General features: G+C 42.1%; 1 protein-coding gene across 1 annotated transcript in view; it reads right to left on the bottom strand.

The window, feature by feature from the left end:
• Window positions 1-2,182: 2,182 nt before the first annotated feature.
• tox3 (TOX high mobility group box family member 3) overlaps window positions 2,183-21,776 on the bottom strand; it is a 47,177-nt gene continuing 27,583 nt past the window's right edge. The window contains exons 3-7 of the mRNA XM_061745787.1: window positions 13,045-13,293; window positions 5,466-5,711; window positions 5,142-5,372; window positions 4,868-4,948; window positions 2,183-4,689 (exon numbers count right to left, since the gene is read on the bottom strand). Of these exons, the coding sequence (XP_061601771.1) occupies window positions 3,817-4,689; window positions 4,868-4,948; window positions 5,142-5,372; window positions 5,466-5,711; window positions 13,045-13,293 (1,680 nt within the window). The 3' untranslated portion in view covers window positions 2,183-3,816. The remainder of the gene's footprint in view (window positions 4,690-4,867; window positions 4,949-5,141; window positions 5,373-5,465; window positions 5,712-13,044; window positions 13,294-21,776) is intronic.

The following is a 21,776-nucleotide window of genomic DNA, read 5'->3' on the forward strand; positions in this document are numbered from 1 at the left end:
TCTGATTAATTCAGCATTGAACAAAAGAAAGCAACATTCCTGTGGTTATCAGAAAGGTTGAGCAGAAGTATCATAATATTTATCCTGAAACCACTGAATATGCTATTAAGTTTGCTCTGAGGCATCTGCTTTTAGTGTGGTGGGTCAAAAGTTCTCTAAACAAATGTTAACATTGGTCAGGGTGTCAACACTCCAGCCAGCCAACAGAGCAGCCACTAACACCCCCCCCTCCTCCACTCCCCCACACCCCACTCCAAACAAAGTTCAATATTCATCTCAGGGGTCACTCGATATTTGGTTTGTTTGTTGTTATTTTTTCCCCGTTAAGCTCATCAAGAATTCCTCATAGACGGCCATTTGACTGCAGGTCTCCGTGTAAACAAGCCTTGGCATCGGACCTGCAGGCTGGAGCATCTCCGCGCCCCCGTCCGGACCCCGGCTCCTATCGGTTTTTATGTTGTTTTTTTTTTTCCAGGCTGTCAGCTCAGAGTGGCCGGCTCTGCATCTGCGACCAGACTGTGAGAGTGGCTGCAGCGTGGGTCTGATGGTCAGATGGTCAGTGTCAGCAGGGCTTTTGTTACGCTCACATTGTATCTGTGCACTGAACGGTAAAACAACAAAAGGACCAAATAAATCATTAAAATACTAAATCCCTCAGCTTCCACATCTGACTCCTTAGTCATCGTGGGCGCAGTGCTGAGCCACTGACCTCAGCGGGGAAGAGGGGGACAATTAGGTCACTTCATGATTGCATTACTCAAATGACACATTACTGTCACAGCACCCTTCATGCCTTTCATCAGCGCTGGTTAATAATGATGACAAGAAGAAATAAGAGCAGAGGATATTGATTGCTTAATGTTTCTATTAAATTGCTCCATGGGAAAAAAAGAAAAAGAAATTTCTCCTCGAGAGCTTGTTTATCCACCTTTTCAAGTTACACTGCCCATTATGAGAAGTCTATTTTCTTGTAAATGATGTGTGTGGATAAGAGTGTTTTGAAAATATATGTAACCTTTTTATTGCACAGTCCCATAACTCCAACCCTGGCTGTGAGACATTTGTACACACAGTGACCGCAGTACTGAGAGGTTATGGAATAACAAGGAGCTCCATGCATTATTAATGGGCTCTGCTGTGAATCTGTTCAGAATAATAACAGCGATTTCCCAGAGCCTCATTACTGTGTGTTTTTAAAGCATGTGTTTGGTATCCATGGACACCCGCTCTCACCCTCCCCGCCCCACACCTCTTTATTGAGATTCAGCTCATGCACGGCACTTGCTGTTTTTAATTTTCATTTCATCATAAGCACTTTAAGACTGTTGCCAGCGCTTATTTGCAGTTTTCCTGCAGACCTCTTCACTCGGGGCTTCTGACAGGACAGATGCCGCAATTAATCACAGCTGAGAAACGGGTGTCATTTCCATGCCGAGATGAAGAGCCAATCACTGCGTCGGCAGGGGCAGCGGCGGAGCCGGGCCTCCGCTTCAAATTACAAATGTTTTCCTAAAAGCAGCTAATTGAAAAACAAACCTAAATCTGAGCGTTCTATCAACCTGCTATCACAGGAGCACCTTCTCTCTCCTAATGTGTAACCAACATTAACCCGTGTTTGAAATGTCTCCACTGCAACTGTGAGGGGGGAGAAAAGAAAAGAAAAAAAAAGGAAAAGGATTTCTTTGGGCCAGTGGATTCACAGCCTATTGTGAAGATATGATAATTATTGTTTGCCTGCCTTCCCTCCCCCGCTCACCATATTATTCAAGGGAGCTCAGCAAACCCCTGGGGATGTCTTGGAAATGAAGCGATTTTTGAAGGGAGTAAGAAAGAGGCAGAATCCAATGCACTGGTGTGTGAGAAGGGGACTGTTATTGAGACAAGTACCAGTTACATGCTGACCTTGTCCAGCATCAACACAGTTTTGTGCTGGATTTTTTTCTTCCACACAGTTACAATTGACTTCCAGCCAAATCACTGAGAAACAGCACACGCTATAATAACGCCAACATAAACGCTCGTATATCCCTGCAAGGTATTTTTCTCATATTTCTCATAGACTTACTCCATCGAAAATATACATATTTGTTCATGCCTTGTAAAGAAGGGAATGCTCTGATTATTTAGAAGTGTACGTTTTAATATAGCTGAGACGCAAAGAAGTACCTCACAGAAGCGGACGCCAATAAAACTTTCTCCAAAGAAACCGATTCCTCCAAATAAATATTTGTGATTGATAGTTTAATTTTGAACAGAGACACAAAGAAATATATAATACTTCATACAAAATTATGGCTACGATCATATTAGTGATGGAATGTCTCTGGATTTGTCTTCATGGCAGAGCTGAAACTCCAACATTGAATTACACTTCCTATCTTGAGCTGCAAACAGGTGGGTTTTTTTATGTTTTTTTTCTTTAAGAACTCCAAACTGATATGCATTTATTCTATGGACACTTTTCATATGCAGTTGATTTTTCTTTTTTAAGCAAAATACAAACAAAATTAAATCGCTGCTATTGTAACTCATAAAAAAGTATAAAAGAGCAGAAATGCACTATGTGATATAGCAATCCACAGGTCGTTTAACAATGTTTTAATTAAAGCCTCACATATTAAAACTTTACAACAGGTGATATGAAAAATGTACAACATTTTCTTTTTTCCTTTTTTTTTAACCTCCAGAGACTTCTGTACAACTGGCAAAAATACCTTCAATGCCTTTTTAGTTGGCTTTGGCAGTGCAACAAAACTGGCTCTGCTAGTTCTCTTTTTCTAGTTTTTTTCTTAAAGAATGACAGTATCAAGGAGCAGGGTAAAAATACATCAATCCCCAAACCATCTGCCCTGATCCAGAAATTTTGCATTTACCATAAAATATCCCCTTTGTTACACAAAATAAAAACATAATTTAACCGTTAAACATCTGACATAAAAACAAATAGATTAAAGAGGAAGGTTTTTGCTCGTTTGTGTTTGTTGAGGGGGTCCAGCTACACCCCTCTGGGTAGAAAGATCTGGAGGGTAAATGACTGGATAAAGGCGATTTCTATGCTCCCCTCTCTACAAAACATGTACAGCAGATTACAGCTACAGCCTGATGTGATGACATGAATGATTTATGGCAGTTTCTGTCTTAGTCAGTTCAGTCACTCTTGCACAACTGCATCCCGAGACCTTTTGTTTCCAGTTCTCCTCATTCTTCAAAAGACATTGGCTGCATTTGTGACATGGTTCAAATGTGTCCTCCAATATCACCGGGGCTTCCACCGAGTGATGGTTTCAACAGTTACATCTGCGAGACTGATGGAGTAAAGAAAGTTTGCTATATCGTGGCCACTGTGGGAACAAAGACTGATGTGTGTGGTACTGGTTTCCAGCGAGGATCCTGTGAGTCATTCAGCCAGGCAAAGAGTGATAAAAATGCTTTTGTTGGAACGCATTCCCAATGTCCTTACACTGAGCTGAACTGACAACTCTGGCCTCATAAATAAAGCTTTTTTGTTAAATAAAACAGTGAAAGAAACACGTCTTTCAGAACATTGTGTGCCCAGTCAGTTAAAATTAACAACTGAAATACCTCACAAACAAATAAACAATCACTGGGTGTTCCCCCCTAACATTTTATAGACAAACACCCAGCTAACATGTCTGTCCCCCTGTACACTTATGTGCATATGTGTCTACAACAATGGACAAGTTCTTTGTATAACATTCTAAATCTTACACACTTCTTAAGTGCAACTTAGAAAAGCAACATGAAATGATGCTTTTATTCTATTCCTGTTCTTTCAGATAGGATTTTCCATTTGGCTCAGTAAATGCTGACCTGGGACAGGACCTGGGCGTGGGCCTGGATTTGGGAGGGGTGTGGTTGCTGCTGGGGGGCGGGCTGGGGGCTGCCGAGGGATGAGCCTCCCACTGAATGGGGGGTACCAGGAGAGTGCTGGGTTGGGGAACACTGGGACTGGTGCTGCTGCTGCTGCTGCTGTTGCTGCTGCTGGAGATGTTGAAGCTGCTGCTGATGCAGCTGATGCTGCATCTGAATGTGCTGCAGTTGCATCTGCTGCTGTTGTTGCTGCTGCTGTTGGTGCTGCTGCTGCTGTTGGTGCTGCTGCTGCTGCTGCTGTTGCTGCTGCTGCTGCTGCTGCATGTGGTGTTGCTGCAGCTGTTGCTGGAGGTGGTGCTGAAAATGTTGATGCTGCATCTGCTGCTGGATCTGCTGGTGATGCATCTGCTGCTGCTGCATCTGATGGTGCTGAAGGTGCTGTTGCAAGTGTTGCTGCTGCTGTTGCTGTTGCTGCTGCTGCTGCTGGAGCTGCTGCATGGCATGCTGCTGCACCGGTTGCATGGGTGGGCTCATCTGAGATACCCCTGTGGACTGGGCACCTGCCCCCATGGCCCCTCCGGTACCCATCTGGCCGAGCATCTGCGGTGGCATCCCAGAGGGCATGTTCTGGTGGGAAACTGTAACCGAGGTCACAATCTGGTTGCCCCCTAGTCTCATCTGCAGAGGTTTGGGAGCTATGGCCCGTGGCAGGGCTTGCTGTAGTGCCTGGGCCGCTGATTGCATGGAGGGGTGCTGGTTTAGGGGCGACGGCAGCACGAGGCCAGGAGACAGGCTGGTGGAGGCCAGCGTCTGCTGCACCGTCCTGATAGTCTGAGCCTCGGCGGATTCCGCTGCAGCCTGGTTGCACAGAAGAATATGACAAATGATTTTCAAAAGGCAAAAGAACTCAAACTCCTCCTTGTGTGCCTTTTGGCTTCTGGCTCTTACTTGATATGAAATAAATCCAGAATAATATCGTTTAATTCTTTGTTCAATTCACACATTTTTCAGGTGAAAAGAAGAAACATTTTCTCACCTTGGAAACCAGGCTGGCGCGGTATGCAGCGAGGGCTTTCAGATATTCTTTCTTGGCAGCTTCTGTTTTGCTCTTATAAACCTGTAAAGGTGCAAAAATGTGTGAATGAAGAGGTTCAGTGCCTAGAAAGAAATCTAGCTAATGAACTTTAGACATATGCCATTCAGTGTATATATGTTTTCCTGCCTGCAACTTCCTTCCTTAATATCTAACGTTTCGTTAACAAATCTAGATGATATTTTTGACCGGTGTGAAAGGCATCATTCTGCAGTACCTGCTTCTGTTCCTCTCCCAGGCCATCCCACATGGATGCTACAATCTTGGACACTTCTCCAAAGGTGGCGTTGGGGTTCTGACCCTTGATGGCAGCCTGGGTGTCCCTGAAGAACAGGGCATAAGCCGACACTGGCTTTTGGGGCTCATTGGGATCCTTCTTCTTTTTCTTCTTAGGAGTCTTGGGCTTCTTTGTGGGATCAATCGGGGCTGGCCGCTTCTCCCCAATGACCTGCAACGACAGAAGACCGTGGTAACAACCTATTTTAAGTTAACCGACTCGGCGGCCTAGGCCAGTCCCGGTGTTCTCCGTGTCTCTGCTCACCCTGTTGGCGTCGTCCTGCTCGTCTTCGTTGATGGAGCTGGAGGGAGAGGGCGTGGCGGACTTGCTGGCGGGTGGTGATGGAGAAGTGTGGGCGATGTTGGGTCCCGCCATGTTCAAGCTCAGCTGGGTTTGGTTGATGGTCGTCAGCTGATTCCTCGACACCAGGCCGTTGTTCATGTTTATGATGGACTTCATCACCATGGATGGGTTGGATGGATATTGACGTAGATGGCCTGGTCCCACATTCTGGAAAGAAAATGATTTTAAAAAAGACAACACGTTTTGGTTTAATAAACAATGTTTACTTTCAGTCATTACGTGCATTTATTTGTGTTTTTTTTAGTTCCTCTGACTCATTTCTCCATCTCAAGGTCTGTTTCTGCACTGACAGTGGGGCTGGGCGATATATCGAGATTTTAATATATATCGATATATTTTCAAACGCGAAATGGTACGAGACAATATCGTTTATATTGAGAAAAAAATATATATATATTTTTTTTTTATGATTTTGATATAGCTTATTTTGTGACAAATTGACTTGAATGTTTTATTTGAGATTTGCACAAATGTTTTGTTATTTGCACAACTGTCAACCTCAGTGGAAAAGTCTGCCTGTTACTGTCTACATTGTATTAATTGTACAGTGTATTTTAATTTAATTGTTATGCAGGAAAGGGATATTTGTTTTATTTTATTCAAGAAGCATTTTTATTCTATATATGCAGGCAGTTTCTTTTTATTTCATTTGTTTTATACATTTTTTTTTTTTACCTTGTCTGCACACATATTATTGATTGACACCATGACGGTAGAAACCAAAAGTGTATATGTGTGCATTATTACTATATTTAATATATATACGCACACATATGCGTACACATACATAAATATACACATACAAACCCAGTGTTTTTTTTTTTTTGTTTTTTTTTATACATTTTGATATTGTGCAGATCTCTGTTAATAAATGTACCTGTGTGACATTTGGCACGAGGCTTTGTATTAAAACTGACTGTTTTTTTAAGGGTTTGCCTCAGAAAAAATGAAGCTAACAGAGATGCTATGCTATAATGCTTTGGGGGAAACCCCAATTATGGCACAGAAAAAATATCGATATATATCGAGTATCGCCATTCAGCTAGAAAATATCAAGATATGACTTTTGGTCCATATCGCCCAGCCCTAACTGACAGCGACACCCTGCCGCCTTATGCCAGATCAGAAACCGGCTCATTATGTGGCAGGTCACATGTCGAGATGTCCTGCCTCTTGAATATCTCCTTCAAGAAATGATCAAACATCTTGACACACAAGGAGCCAGCTTTATTTGCCAGGAGTGGACGTCCTCAGCCTCCCATTCATTTCAAGACTGTGTCCTATGGAAATCTACAACCCCGATAGGTACACAGGTGGTGCACAACTTCAAATGCCACAATACAGTCTCTGTCTGCGTGCTCCAACATGTCAGTTTAGTTTGATGTAGCCCCGAGCTCATATGCTTTAGTAAAGGTCACAATTCTGTGAGAAAGGTACCTCTTGTGTGTCACGTGAAAGATCGAACGAAAAAACAAGACTCGCGAGCAATCGACTCCATTAATCAACAAGCCGAAGGCATAAATCTTAAGAGCTTTGGACAAGTTTGTCCACTTTACCATCCAGAATTGAATGTAATACCACTTTCAAAGTCCCTTCCACCTTTTTTCCTAATAAACATTCACCTCTTGAATTGAGAGAGTCTTACAGAAGTTACAGTTAACATGTTTGCGTTGATTGTGGCGAGGATGAAATTACAAGGTCTCCCGGGTCTCGGGGGGAAAACACTGATCAGAGAGCCGGCCAAGCTGACATGGAGCGGAGAAGGGGACGTGAACAGAACAGAAAAGGTTATTTGTTCTCCCTGGGTACATCCATCTGGTATTCAGCAGCACAAACTCAATCTCTCCCAACATCAACACATCATAAACCCATGCACCTGGCTTTATTGAAAGAACCTTATGAATGCCCGTCTTCAAAAACAATATTGTAACAGCAATTCAGACAGGCACATATTGGATCTACAATCCATTTCTTTCTCATATGCCATGTCTGCTGCTTATCATAAATACAATCTTCCAAGTGAGAGCAGATTTATATTTACATGTGCAAGCAGGTTTCTGCAGAAGGTGAGGCAAAGTTGGGGAGACAAATTGAACACGTATTGTTCTAATTCTTCAAATATGGAGAGCTTGCAAATAAAAGCTGCAATAAACAAGCCTGCAACCAATGGACTGTGGTTCACATTTCAGCAATGCACCACATTCAAAGTCCCACTGTCATCCTCGTTGCTGGAAAACTTGGCAGCTTGGCATTTACCCTTTCACTTGCTGCGAACATCAAGGAAGCACAAACGGAGCTCATTAGCTGTGGCCATCTGCATGTGCAGTAATAACACTTTTTCCCAATCCTTATGGAGCTGTTTTGATTTCGAGTAATGGCCCATTCTGCCATTTGTTTGGAATATGGTGCGTTCTTTGAAATGGCTTCAAATTGAATGTGCCGCATTTTTAGAAAACATGCGTGCCTGACCACAGTTTGACACTTGATTATATTCCATTCAGCAGCCTGCTAAATATATATAATTTGAATCTGATACTTGGATGTTTACTTCTGTCCCTCTGCCTTCTCATTTGCATTTTAATTGCAGTATTGCCAGCAGTCACAGCAGACATCAGGCTAGATATTTTGATAGTCATCATGAATCTGCAAATAAGTCTTTATCTTGAGTACACAGTGGCCAGATGTGCCCTCCTTTGTCAGATGTGTGTGTGTGTGTGTGTGTGTGTGTGTGTGTGTGTGTGTGTGTGTGTGTGTGTGTGTGTGTGTGTGTGTAGTGGGGGGATCTCTCTGTTTGTATGTGTGACACTAACAGGCTGTAATGTACTCTGTAATCATTAAAGGATTTTCGGATGTAAATCCAGTCTGTAATATTCCCTATTGTGCCGTTTTTAATGCAAAAAGCTGAAATGGCAAGAAACAACACAATGCCGCCGACAATATGCTTGACAAAGAGGAAGAACTAGCTACTTTTGTGTTTTGAGCGTTACTGTTGGCCTCAGCTGCTCTCGACACAGCAAACACTCCACGCAGAGCCACATAAAGGATCATGAAAACTAGCAGATGAGGAAATAAACATACTATTGACAACGTGTGAAATCCTTTCCACAATAAGCGCAGGCCAATAAACATAGCAGCAGGGCTCAACTGCAACATTATGCATCCGCCGTGCGATAAAAATCTCAGCACTGATGTCAATGAAAACAGCCTCCAGTCTGTTATTTAAGATATTGGAAATCAGAATTTGGGGAGAATTTATGAACAGTGGTGCCAAGCTGTAACAGGCTGAAAAGAATGTTAACAAGTTCAATTTCCATTCAATCAATGCCAGAGCTCTTGGAAACGTTCCATGGCAGGAGAGGGGTAAAATCATCTATATGGTAATTATAAGGATGAATCCCCCAGTAACTTTCGCCAGCATGAAAGGTCAGTCCTATTAAAGATAGTTTATCAGCGCTCTGCACATATTCCTTTACTCGGCTTCTGAACGGGTACATCATTTTATTTTTTTTCTTCCATTTTCTGCAACCTGCTGAAGTCTGTGCTTAAGCCAAATGAGAAAAATGGAATTCTGAATGCCAGTAAAGGCTATAATAGCACCAAGATAAATTGTTTTTCTTTCCCCTGCCCTGTCTCAGTCAAACACACTTCATTCTCTTTCTCCCTCTGTGGTGAGCAAACTCAGTCTATCTATCTCGCCAACCTCTAACCCCCCACTTAAAAACAAATCTCCCCCGTTCTCCTCCTCCCTCGGACTCTATACGTTCCCTCCCCTCGGTCTGGTATAGCCACTGACCCACACTCCTCTCTGCCATTTCTCCTGATGCATTATGTGTATTTAAAACTTGCCCAACATGACATCATTTCAGTTTGAGAGCCGTACGAGAAAAGTAAATTACAGAATCAATCATGCAGAAGGTCAAGCTGAGACTTCATTACAAGTATTGCATGCCTGCATGAATATCTTTCATTTCTGACTGACCCAATATGTCACAATAGCTGTCTGTCAAGAGAGAAAAGGAAAAAAAAGAAAGAAGGAGAAGAAGAAAAAAAATCCACTCTCTTAAATTGATGTACAACTCATGTCAGTGCTTCTTGGCTTGAAAGGGAGATAAGAAGGATGTGTAGAAAACATGCTTTCTGCAACAGTGCACACATTTTCCATTTCATTCAGTGGATAGTGGGTTTTGACCAGTCAGAACTGGGCGTATTGTCCTCACGGGGAACCTGCACACCACCACAACATATCAAATCATGTGAACAACACACTGCAAATGGCTTTTTCATTCCCACTTTCATCTTACATGATGTGCACCAGTCAAAGACACTATTATTAAATATTAGCATATCTTTAGAGCTGTAAAGCTAATGGCATGTGAAGCAGCTAGTTGGTAATGAAAAATATATAATGCCCCAGCACATAGTGGTAAATGTAATAAGACAGCGGGGCTCATTTCTCCTGAATATAGATTTTAACATCCAATACAAGCAGTCGGCTACTGTAGGCTTCGAATCCAATCACAGAGGACACAGAGCACATTTCAGTAGACGCTTACATGTGTCAAGGAAAACCTAAAATGTGGTGAAGGCACCAGGTGCTTTTTGAAATGAAACCCACAGACCCTCGCTGTGCAGCAGGGAGAAAAATCGAGAAGAAATTGTGAATAAAGCAATACTGGCAGCTCTAACTCCAGTACTATTTGGCACTATTGAGACTCAATCACAAATCAGGAGGACACATGCTGGGAGACAAAAATGAGAGTCAGAAGCTTGTTAGGAGAGCAGATTAAATAAATAATGACTTCAGATTTAGGGCTTGCCAGGCACATTGCAGCTGAGAAAATGTATTTCTCTTTGTAGAAGCCCAGCATCTGTGGCCAATTTGCAAGACATACGCTGAACATTAAGCGGAGAGAAATTAACAGAACACTTGGCAATGCAATGACATGGAATAAGCTTCTGACAATAGCCCAGGTACATTCACTGGTTGGGTCTTTCATTAAGTAGTGATAAGGGAAAAAGCATTCTGCACCGGTAAGGTAGCACGGAGGAAGAAAAACCCAAACAAGTGTTTGGGAAATATGAGTATAGCGGCTTGATGAAAAATGTAATTGCAACAGTGCACGGTTTATTTGTTTGCCCCTGCAGCCATAACAAATAACACAAGAATGTAATCATGTATATAAGGTTGTCATTCCTTTATCAGTGCGCTGACAAAATGACAAAACACCCCTCTCAGGGCCTTCGTAAATCATTGTCTCTGCATATAGGAGACAGTGCAAACGGTGCCGTTACTTATCTCATTTAGAAGTTCTCTTTTTTGAAGCCAAGATAAAAACCAAAGATGAATAGAGTTTACATCGGGATTGTCGGCGGACTTTGGGGGATCAATCCCATTTGCGGGAGAAATGAAGGGCCACCACGAGCCGGTATGCGATGACTGATAACGAGCGAGTGGTGCGCCGGGCGACAATGCCACTAGGCAAGGAGCAGGGACCCACATTCTCCCCTCAGCTTTTAATAGAGTCTCTGCACAATCAGAGACATGAGCCATGCAAATGGTGTTAAAGAGGAATAATGTTTGAGAATCAAATCTAATCCTCCAGCAAGTGGGGAGAACAGTCAGGAATGTAATTGTGTCAAGGTTCCGTTTCTTCCAGATGCAGAAAGCTTAACTGACCATGAAATGAAAATTCTTTAGGCAAAAAGCCTTCAGGGGCTCGCTTACTGTACGCGGCAGAGATATTTTAAAAGCTGCAATTATTTTATGTGCCGGAAGCAGGGAAAAAAAAAAAAAGGCTGTAAAATGTTACACCTCCTTCCCGTATGGAATGTAAATAAATATCTATAATATCAGCGTGATTCAACAACTGTGTCATGGAGACGGGGGTGGGGGTCTTACACACTCTTCACAGATCACACAGCTCAATGTGCAGCACCAATATCATCACTTCCTCGCATGCCTTTGTCCTTTTTATTCTGTCCGTCCTAAATGAATCTTCCATTTCCGTAATAGGTCCGTAAGACAACTACTCAGCCAGTGACATTTCCATTTTTCCTTCTCAGTGCCTCTGTGATTGTGGCATTTGAAAATGCCTTTCAACCCCAAGACAACAATCGCACAATCTGCGGTGCAGAATCAACATTAATAACGTGATTATTTCCTCCACAGTTCCACGTTTGACCGCCTGGATCACCAGGAAGGACCGCGCTCCTTCACGTCCGCCCACATCTTGCTAGGTGGATGCATCTCTCTTCATCACAAAGACCAAGCTGATCCCACGATCCTAACGTGGCGCGAGTTGTTTCTGAAGAGCTCGTGTGACTGTTTGCCGAGACACGGTTCAGCCTTTACAGTGGCAAGAGAAAAGGCTTCGGGAGGTTAACATGAATTAAATATGAGCATGTGAAACTGTGGCACTTTTGGGTGCCATTTCCACTGTCCTTTCGGGGATGAATGTGCTTTGTACTCCAACACCTGTGATCTCTCCGCATCTGTTCACCTTACAGCGGCGGGTCGCCGGGGCTCTGGGCGCATCTTTCTTTTTAATTCTCCCAGTAAGTAACATAATATGATGACATTTACTAAATGTGATCGTACATGTCCAGTGATGTAAACAAGGCCAGATGCTGTGCCAGATGCCCTGACAACAGGAAGTGTACAAAAACAATGAAGGTGACATTATGGCTCAGTGAAAATACTCATTTTAAGAGTGATGTCATCGGATTCCAGTAATGTAGACCTGTAATTCAGATTGGATTAGGGCTGTTCGATTTTGCCCAAAAATAAAATCTCGATTTTTTTCTCTCAAAATCCGATTTTCGATTACGATTATTTTGTGAATTGACAAAAGGCAAAGAAATGATTTCAAATATGCTGTTTTTTTATTGAACATTTGCCCCATTGGGCTTTAAGTGCAAACTTTGCTCTTATTAAACCAAAAATGAATGAATAAAGTGCAAAACTCTGTAAAATAAGTTGAAAAAAAGTTTTAAAAAATATAAAGTTTTATCTCTGGAAAAAAAAAATCTGCAAATCAGCACTTGCAAACATACAGTAAGTTATATTTCCAATTAAATAAAACAAGACATTTTCTAATTAAACTAAACTGGGTCTTTGGATGCTAAATAATATTGCAACCCATGAAGGAGGTAGAGGTGTGTAATGTCAGTCATTACATTTGCTATTCACATTTGCAAGTTTTTTGCAAGGAACACGAGCCGGTCTACCGCATCTGGCTTGAGGGATGCCCGGTGGCATGTTACAACGCCCCCTCCTACACTAAAGAGCCTCTCCGATGGGGCACTTGTTGCAGGTATTGAGAGGTATCGATTGAAAAATCGATTTTACGATTTTCCCATTTTAACATCGTTCTAATTACAAAATCGCGATTACGATTTAAAATCGATTAATCGAACAGCCCTAGATTGGATATTGTATATATGTGTGATAATGAGAGACAGCATGAATAGCGGCGCTCACCACAGGCTGGCCAGTGTTAACGGAAACCCCGTCTTGGTCCATCATGTTGCGTGAGATGGTGATGGAGGGCAGGTCCAGGCTCTGAGGGGGGAACTGGGGGATCATGGGACCCCTCTGCAGGGCCGGGGGCTCTGGCATCGCCGGGAACGGCGAGTCCACTTCTGGTCCCAGGCCGGACTCCGTCTCAGGTGGAGGTGTGATGGGAGGAATCTCAAACTCCTCGTCCCCCAAACTGGGCGTATGAAAAGTCTGCAAGAGAGAAGAAAGAATAGAAAAAAAAATAAAGCGAATGAAGGCTTATCTGACACGCCGGAAGAAAACCGCAAGGGATTAAATTCAGACAACTTTGTTTGAGAACGAATGTTTTGGTGGAACGATAATACACCCGTCTGTAACAGACTGAAGTCCATGCTGAGGAAGAAGAGGGAAAAAAGGTGCGTGCCGGGAGATACGTCAAAAGTAAAAGAATCTCCAGCAGAAATCACAGGGGGGGGGGGGGGGGGGGGGCGGGTACATGATAAAAGCCCTTAATCTCGGGGATGGAATATGTTGGGTTGAAGTGCAATGAAAATACACGTCACAGGGAGATGGGTTTAAAGAAAATTTTCAAAGATTATTACGCTTGGCTAGAAGTGTTTCTTTTTGTTCGCCTTGCCTGCACCCTTAAATCTGCTCATCAAACAGCCTAATCCTTCTGCCTTTCAAATTAAAGCTTTTGGTCACACTTAATTTGCTTATGTGCCTTCTTGGAGATGGGACTGTGCACCTACTTGGGTCTTGTTTTCCATCGGCACATTGCAGCGAGCTACTCTTTGGAAAGCCGAAAATATTCATACTGTCACAATGACCACGCTGCAGGGGCGCGGGAATGCCGAGCCAGGCGGCATCGGAGGTCCCGGGTGAGCCGGCTGCTGCTAAGTTACCGAGAGCCTCATCAAAGCACGGCTGTCTTACTAAAAAGAAGTCCCTGCTTACACTTTCACAACATCAAGGCATTGTGCTGAAATCATGTTCTGGCGTCGGTGGATGTGATGAACAACATATGGAGCTTAACAAAAAAGAAGCGGGCTCTGTGGTCAAAAGCTGCTTCAGGTTAATCTCAAGCACAACATTTCTTACTTCTAACACAGTGTTGCGTGTTAAGCTGCTGCCAGTGCCCTCATCAGCTATTAGAAATTTCATGGCAACCCTGACATGAAAATATTTGAGTAAGAGTAAAGAGGCCAAGAGGCAGTTAAGCCAGTTTGCACAATCCCTCGCAGAGAGATGAGTCTGAGTTGAGATGGGATTGCTTTTTCAGATAAGCCTTGAAAAGGGGCCCAATTTTCTCACTCTCTCTTCCCTCGCTCTTCCCAACATTTGTAAACATTACAAGTACGGACATGTAAATCACCGAGCAGTGTCCTGCAGGTTTGGCCCGGTTTAAACGGCGAGAAAAATCATAACCCAGAAGGGGTTAAAAAAAAGAAAGAAGTGCCATCTACAGATCTGATACGAGTCCAAAGATCCGCCGATAGAGCAGACTGGCCAACGCTGCTGACAACCTTGTCTTCCTCTGCTCTGTATCACCGTTTCTAGCAAGGGGAGGGGTAGGCAGACCTTGATTAGGGAGTATTAATGTTCCCCTTGCTTGCTTTAGCACACAGACACTTGACACTAATTCATTGCCTACTCAGGGCAGCTGTCTTGACAAGCACTGATGAATTCCAGTGGCAGGGTAAGCTAATAGAGTTTTCATTCTCCCTTTTTCTTTCCCTGCTCCTCTGCTCCTGAACACTGTTTCACTTTTCACGCACTTGTTTCACAGCCAAAGAATCAGTCCTCCGTCCTAAAAGGACTTCATGCAGTCCAGGACCCCGGGGTACAGAGCTCAATAACAAGCAGCTTCTCTTCCCACTGAATTATGATGATTCAGCACAATCAAAGAAGAATCAGGAACCCGTCATAGCTCGCTACAAATGCCTGCACGCAATTCAAAATGCAGTGTAGGTATTAGGGATGGGCGGTATGGACTAAAAAATGTATCATGATAATTTCCGGCATTTATCCCGATAACGATTAAAAAATACCAATTCAACTATAAATCTATCTCGCTCTCAGATTGATTTCCTTCCTTCCTTCCTTCCTTCCTTCCTTCCTTCCTTCCTTCCTTCCTTCCTTCCTTCCTTCCTTCCTTCCTTCCTTCCTTCCTTCCTTCCTTCCTTCCTTCCTTCCTTCCTTCCTTCCTTCCTTCCTTCCTTCCTTCCTTCCTTCCTTCCTTCCTTCCTTCCTTCCTTCCTTCCTTCCTTCCTTCCTTCCTTCCTTCCTTCCTTCCTTCCTTCCTTCCTTCCTTCCTTCCTTCCTTCCTTCCTTCCTTCCTTCCTTCCTTCCTTCCTTCCTTCCTTCCTTCCTTCCTTCCTTCCTTCCTTCCTTCCTTCCTTCCTTCCTTCCTTCCTTCCTTCCTTCCTTCCTTCCTTCCTTCCTTCCTTCCTTCCTTCCTTCCTTCCTTCCTTCCTTCCTTCCTTCCTTCCTTCCTTCCTTCCTTCCTTCCTTCCTTCCTTCCTTCCTTCCTTCCTTCCTTCCTTCCTTCCTTCCTTCCACTCAGAACCATAAATCATTTTTACACAAAAACTTTATAAAAGGGAATTTATCGTTTTTACCGCGAGATGACAAATTCTTATCGTGAGGAATTTTTTGGACGGTATATCGTGAACGGTAAAATATCGCCCATTCCTAGTAGGTATGTAAAGTTAAATCAAGCAAAGCTGTCACGACTCAGACACAAGGTTGTGGGGAGGACGTGGAGCGGACCAGAGGTCGGCCGTCATCACAGAGCTCCTTCCCGTCTGGAGCAGGGTCAAACTCTGCCGGCTTACTGATCTGTCCGCAGTCTCTTCTGGATCATGTCGTGTAACAAACTGAGGACACCGGCACTCAATTACCATCACTCTTACAGCAACTCATCTGCCCCGTCTTAATCGTGAGGTGCCCGACACCATCAGTGTCACAGACTGTGAGATACTCTGGCACCACAAAGGTAAGCCACTGCAGCGGGGGAATAAAAAAAAAAAAAAAAAAAAAAAATATCAATTGCACATTGTGTTCTTATTCAACAATTGACGCAATTTGCTGATGGGAATAGCTTTTTTGTGGCGTTATATCAATTAAAGTTAAATCAGGGCAGGATTATATAGGACACTGGATTCTATATTCCCACGTACTGTGGCCTGAATCTGAGCCAACCTGGAGATTTGAGACAAATGTCAAAGATGAAGGTTGGCTGAGGTCATATCTGCTTTTGAAGGAGAACAGCACAAGCATGACTGTGACCTTTAAGTGAAACACAGACATGCACACGGTGCAGAGGAATGCTGGTGTTTACTCTCTGCTAAACAGTGTGGAAGTGCAGGATTGAGAGAAACAAAATATTACTTTGGGGGAGGGAAACGGAGCACGATCAGTATCAAAGACGGCTTGTGTGCATCGCCTTCTCTTTGTTAATGACAATGCAAATTACCGTCTACACCAGGGGCACTGATAATGGAGACATGGAGTTTGAGTCTCATATGGGGGGTTATGGAAGATGTCAGCTGTCTGTGAAGAGAAGGCCTTCTCCCTGGGGAGGAGGTGCCAGATTTTACTGGTACCCACAGAGTGTTTCTGTGTTGTACACTGTTTGGTGTCATTTCACATAAAGCCAGTCTAATTCTGCACCAGGAGCAGCTTAAGGGGCTCTTTTCAGAGATTAAGAGATGCACAATCCACTTTCTTTGCATCACAAGCCTGATTATCCATTTAAATTTTTTCTGAAGGGCTCAACAGAGCCAATTGCCATGTCAGATGGTGGGTTAGGATGTACGGGCATGTACACGCTAAGAGCTGGGCAACGGACAACACGGCAGTGAGAGGAGCTGTGTGTCTGTTTCTCATTGCACTGGAAAACAAGAGGACATAGAAAAAGGCTCGTAACAGAGAGGCTTGATTTACGCCAGCACAAGCATCCAGAGTGGGTGTGGGGGGGAATCTGCATTTCTTACTCACTGTTAGAAGTATTAAATGTAATCCATTATAAATACAATTAATCTTTCACATGCAAATATATCATAGCTAATTCCACAGCACTACAGTGAACTACATGTGAAGGTTTGCATGCTAACATGCTCAAGAATAGCAAAACTAATGTAAAATCAAATTAAGCTTTATACATCTCTATGTTCTCCAGAGATAAGACCCTCTCACGACTGAATTATGCAACTTCTTTAGTTTGTTTTAAGTGGAGTTGTAAAATTTATGAAGTTTGAGTTGTTTTAGTTGGGGAAATGTGTTCTTCTACAGCCATTATTCTGAGTAGATGTTGGCCTTGCTTTCCTTCATAATTCCTCAATGATTCTCAAAACATAGAGCGCTCTGACCCGTGTTTACTGCAGGTAAGATACCAACTGCTCAAAATAACAATACCTCATACAACCCCACTCTCAGCCGAAAAGAAAACACAATTTTTAAAGTGGGAACAGGAGATGATCAAATGTCTGCTGCACCATTTAATTCACTACGTGTTTTTCTTTTCAGAAACCTTCATATTTACGATTATGAATTTATTTACATTGCACTGATTTGAAATACCCCATAATTTAAAGCGGATACTAGCCTGAGGGATCAGACTCTACAAAGATGTAAGGTCTGAAAAACGATCCATAGGGCCCCCCAATCCAACAGTTGCTTATCAAACTGCCTTTGCACGCAATTGGTTAGCAGCACTCAACCTATCAGACCAAAGAACGAGGTGATGTACTCAGAGCGAAGAGGACGAGTCAACGGGAGAGTGTTGTGAAGCAGAATAAATTGAACTTTTGTCAGCAAAACAGCAAATACATCAACCTTGCAAATGCCTAACTTGATGTCGTCTTCTGTTCAGTTTTTAAAGGAAAAGTCTTTAACTTTGGATGCCAAAGCTGATTCAAACAGTCCTCAGCTAATCCTCAACTGCAGCCATCTCCACTCTCTGGATCCAGATTACATCGCCTGCTCTCTTGTCATCCAACTGGTGGTAGCTAGACATACCTGCAAAGCTAATTTAAATTTGTTAGGAGCACGTCTGGATCTCTAGCCTGAGTCAACCTCACTCAACTGTCGTATGTACTGTAAAGTGAATATGTTATCTCTAAAGAAAAACAAAGGAACTTTAGCCTTATTATAGGTCTCCTAAAGGTTTGGTTAAGTTGCTTTTCATTTTATTAACATACTCTAGTGTGACATTCTTGTAAAGCAAAACACAACTGTGCCAAGAGAAGACCAGGTGGAGAGTCAACAGATACCTTGGATGATTTTACCGATAGTAGGGACGGGACACCGTTAAGGCTATACAACACTTCCTAAAAATAATCTAATATTCCTTTGAATACAAAAAAATGTTACTTTAAATTATTCCTGAGGTCTTTTTCCTTCAAATCTCTATCACAGATTTAACATTTCACTCCCATCACCTATGTTATCTTTGTGGTGGCAACAATGAAAAAAAAGTTAAAAAAAAAAGGTGTTAAGTGTATTTCAGGGTCAACAGAAAGTGTTGGGACTGAAATCAGGCATACTGAGCATGACTCTGTACAATGAACCTTAAGTATAGTCCAGCAGCATCTGATAGGTGGGCCATGCGTTGATGGACATTCAAACTGATGACAATTATGTTGCTGGCATAAATTACCAACGTCCAACAGGATTAAAGTAAAGCTTCAACTAAGCAAACGGTATGATAATATGCATGTATCCACACTCTTATGAAATTGCAGGATTGAAAATAAATAACAGACGTGTTATGTCCTTAATGTTCCAAAAACAAAAATCCAGAGAAGAGAAGAAGTCTTCATTAGGAATATTTGAAATACACTCCTCCCAATTAAGACTTTTCAGAAGCACATTTTGTCTTTTGTAGCACAGCATAAAGTTTGAAGCTAATAGACTGTAAATAAGTCTGTATTAACTTTACACATCTAGTTTTTGGAACGTCTTTCCTCTTTTCTTTGCAAACAAGTTCAAGTTCCTTCAAAATATGAGGAGATCTCTTCTTCATTCCTCTTTTTGGGCAAATCCACGGGTTTTCAATGTGATTGAGGTCTGGGCTCTGACTGGGCCATTCCAAGACTTTGATTTTCCTCTTCTGAAACCATGTTTTATTGATTTTCATGTGTACTTTGGACCATTGCCATGTTGGAATGTAAAATTCCTCTTCATTTTCAGTTTTTTGATAGAGGACAGAAGGTTTTGTGCCACATATTTGGAGCTATTCATTTTCCCATCTATCTTGACAAGTGGCCCTGGCCCTGCTGAAGAGAAGCAGCCCCAAACCATAATTCTATTCCCATCATGCTTTGGCGTGGCTTTACACCAAACGTACATTTTAGAAGTAAAGCCAAAACATTCTGCATTTGTCTCATCAGACCAAAATATATTTTGCCAAGTGGTTTTTGGGTGACTAAAGGATTTTTTTGTACAATTTAGATGGGCTTACATAATTCCTTTTTTAAGGAATAACTGTCTTCCCAGCGTACCCCACAGCCCAGACTTGTGCAGAACAGGAAATGGTAGTCGCATGCGAAGAGTGACCAGAACCTGCCAGATAGTCCTGTAGTTCCTTCAGTGTTGCTGTTGGCCTCGCGATATCATAAAATGCAATACAGTAATCGCAACGTAAGCAATTATAAGGCTGTCATGTGATGCGAGAGTGAGGGGCACACTTGACTGCATCAACTTTTCATGCTGCCCTTTAATCTGTTGCGTATTGGCCTCTGGCTCAACAGAACAGTCTGAAGCTGGATCAGCTGAAACTTTAGTCTGAAAGAGTAGCAGCCCATTTATTATTTTGATTATTTGCGTTGTTAAAAAAAAAACAAACAGAATATGCTTCGCAACGTCAAGTGTGCAGAGCAAGCTAACGTTGCTTCTCCGTGCAGTAAAAGTAGAACCTTATTCAGCACTACATAAAAAAAACCCCACCATGGAGTCATGTACGACAGTTGTGTGGCTAAAACTGTCCAAAAAGAGGACACAAATCAAGTTCTTATATAGCTATAAATATGGTGCCAGCGCGGTGACCAAGCCTGGGTTTATGACATTGTTAAACCGTACAGCAGGACTTAAATTTGTCCGGGCTGAGCCTGGGTACATATAAGCTGGTGTCTAACCAGGAGAGACACATCTTAACCAACAAACATTTCTCATGATTTTAAATTTTGAATAATTCAAACAATATTTTTTAACAATTAAGCCAATGAAACTTCTTAATGGTTCTTTTCTCCCAGTGGGACATTGGATACGTAACTATTTGCCTATCAGTGCTTTGATTAAAACTATCAATATTCTATTTTTTCCTTCGAGTGAGTTGGACACGTTGCAACTTGTCAGTCTCAGTTCAAAGATCGTGAGTAAGACATTGGTTATTTATGTTGCCTTGAAAATAGATGCTTAAACGAGTAACATCAGATATGCATTACATTTATTTGAGCCTTTTGGTGAGTTTAAATGTCACTTTGAAATGGTGTGGGAGCGATCTCTGCTAACACTGAAGTTTCTGAATCACTCAAGACTAAACAACATAATACTGAAGTTAGTTTCTGAATCACCACAACACTAAAAGCACCGTTCCATCACCTTTTAGAGCAACATGGTCTGAGAGCAGGTCCAGTTCAAAAGGAACAACACTTAAATTGGTCAAACTAAAATGAAATGAACTCACGTGGAACATCTTTCATTATTCGATTTGTGAAAATATGAAATAGTTCAATTTCACTGCATTTCAATTGGTCCTATTATTAAATATTTTACTATTGAAAGAAAGATGCTTAGTCTAGGAAGAACATTTTAAATATATATAATATAGCATTAGTATTAAAATTATCCATTATGCTTTACTGAAAAAGAAAAACACTTGCTAATTAAATTGCAATATTTATTTTCCTTCCTGGTGCTGGTGTTGACAGTGTAACTCCAGTGTCTTTAATATTCTCATTTTTTAATCTTTTTTTCCCCAACTGATATCTTTCAACAGTTGAGTCTTGCGGCTTTTTTTGGTGACTCTTTGTACTCCAAAAGTCTCAGCAGTATACAACTCCAACTATTATAGCAACAGCTAATCTCAGCTGAATGCCATCTATCTACCTATCAATCTATCTACACACACATACATGCACTTTAACCCTATATATAGTAAATGAAACAATTTAACAAGGGAAAAGAAGATAAAGCAGTGAATGCTCCTTTTGGTGTGATGCCATGATGCTTTTTCAATATCAGGGCAAAGAGCAAGAAAAAAGCTTTTCAGGCACTAGTCCCAGGCTCTCAATAAATGTAGTAATGCAATTCTCAGATGCAATAACCAAGACTTGTTAAAGGCAGCAGCATGCAATTACTGCCTAGAATAAGCCTCGGAATCAATAGAGGCTGGATTGAAGATCCAGTTTCAAATATCTAGATGGCCAGAGTGCAGCTACTCAAATGACAACATCAACCATAGCACCATAATGAGCGTTATTTCAAATTTGGATCATTTGTAGTCCATTTCTACATATTTATAGCTCATTACATGAGTCTAATTTGATTTGGAGAGTAAAACGATACATCTCAGTGGAACACAATCTCAGTGTACAGTATCCTTTTCCCTGAGGGGAGCAGCCCAGCTTTCCCCCTCTAGGATGTGTGCTTTACCAGTCACACCAAGGTCATCTTATCTCATCCTCTAAGTGCACAAGGTAAATGATACA

This window comes from Cololabis saira, chromosome 2 (assembly GCF_033807715.1).
Source record: "Cololabis saira isolate AMF1-May2022 chromosome 2, fColSai1.1, whole genome shotgun sequence".
NCBI classification, from domain to species: domain Eukaryota; kingdom Metazoa; phylum Chordata; class Actinopteri; order Beloniformes; family Belonidae; genus Cololabis; species Cololabis saira.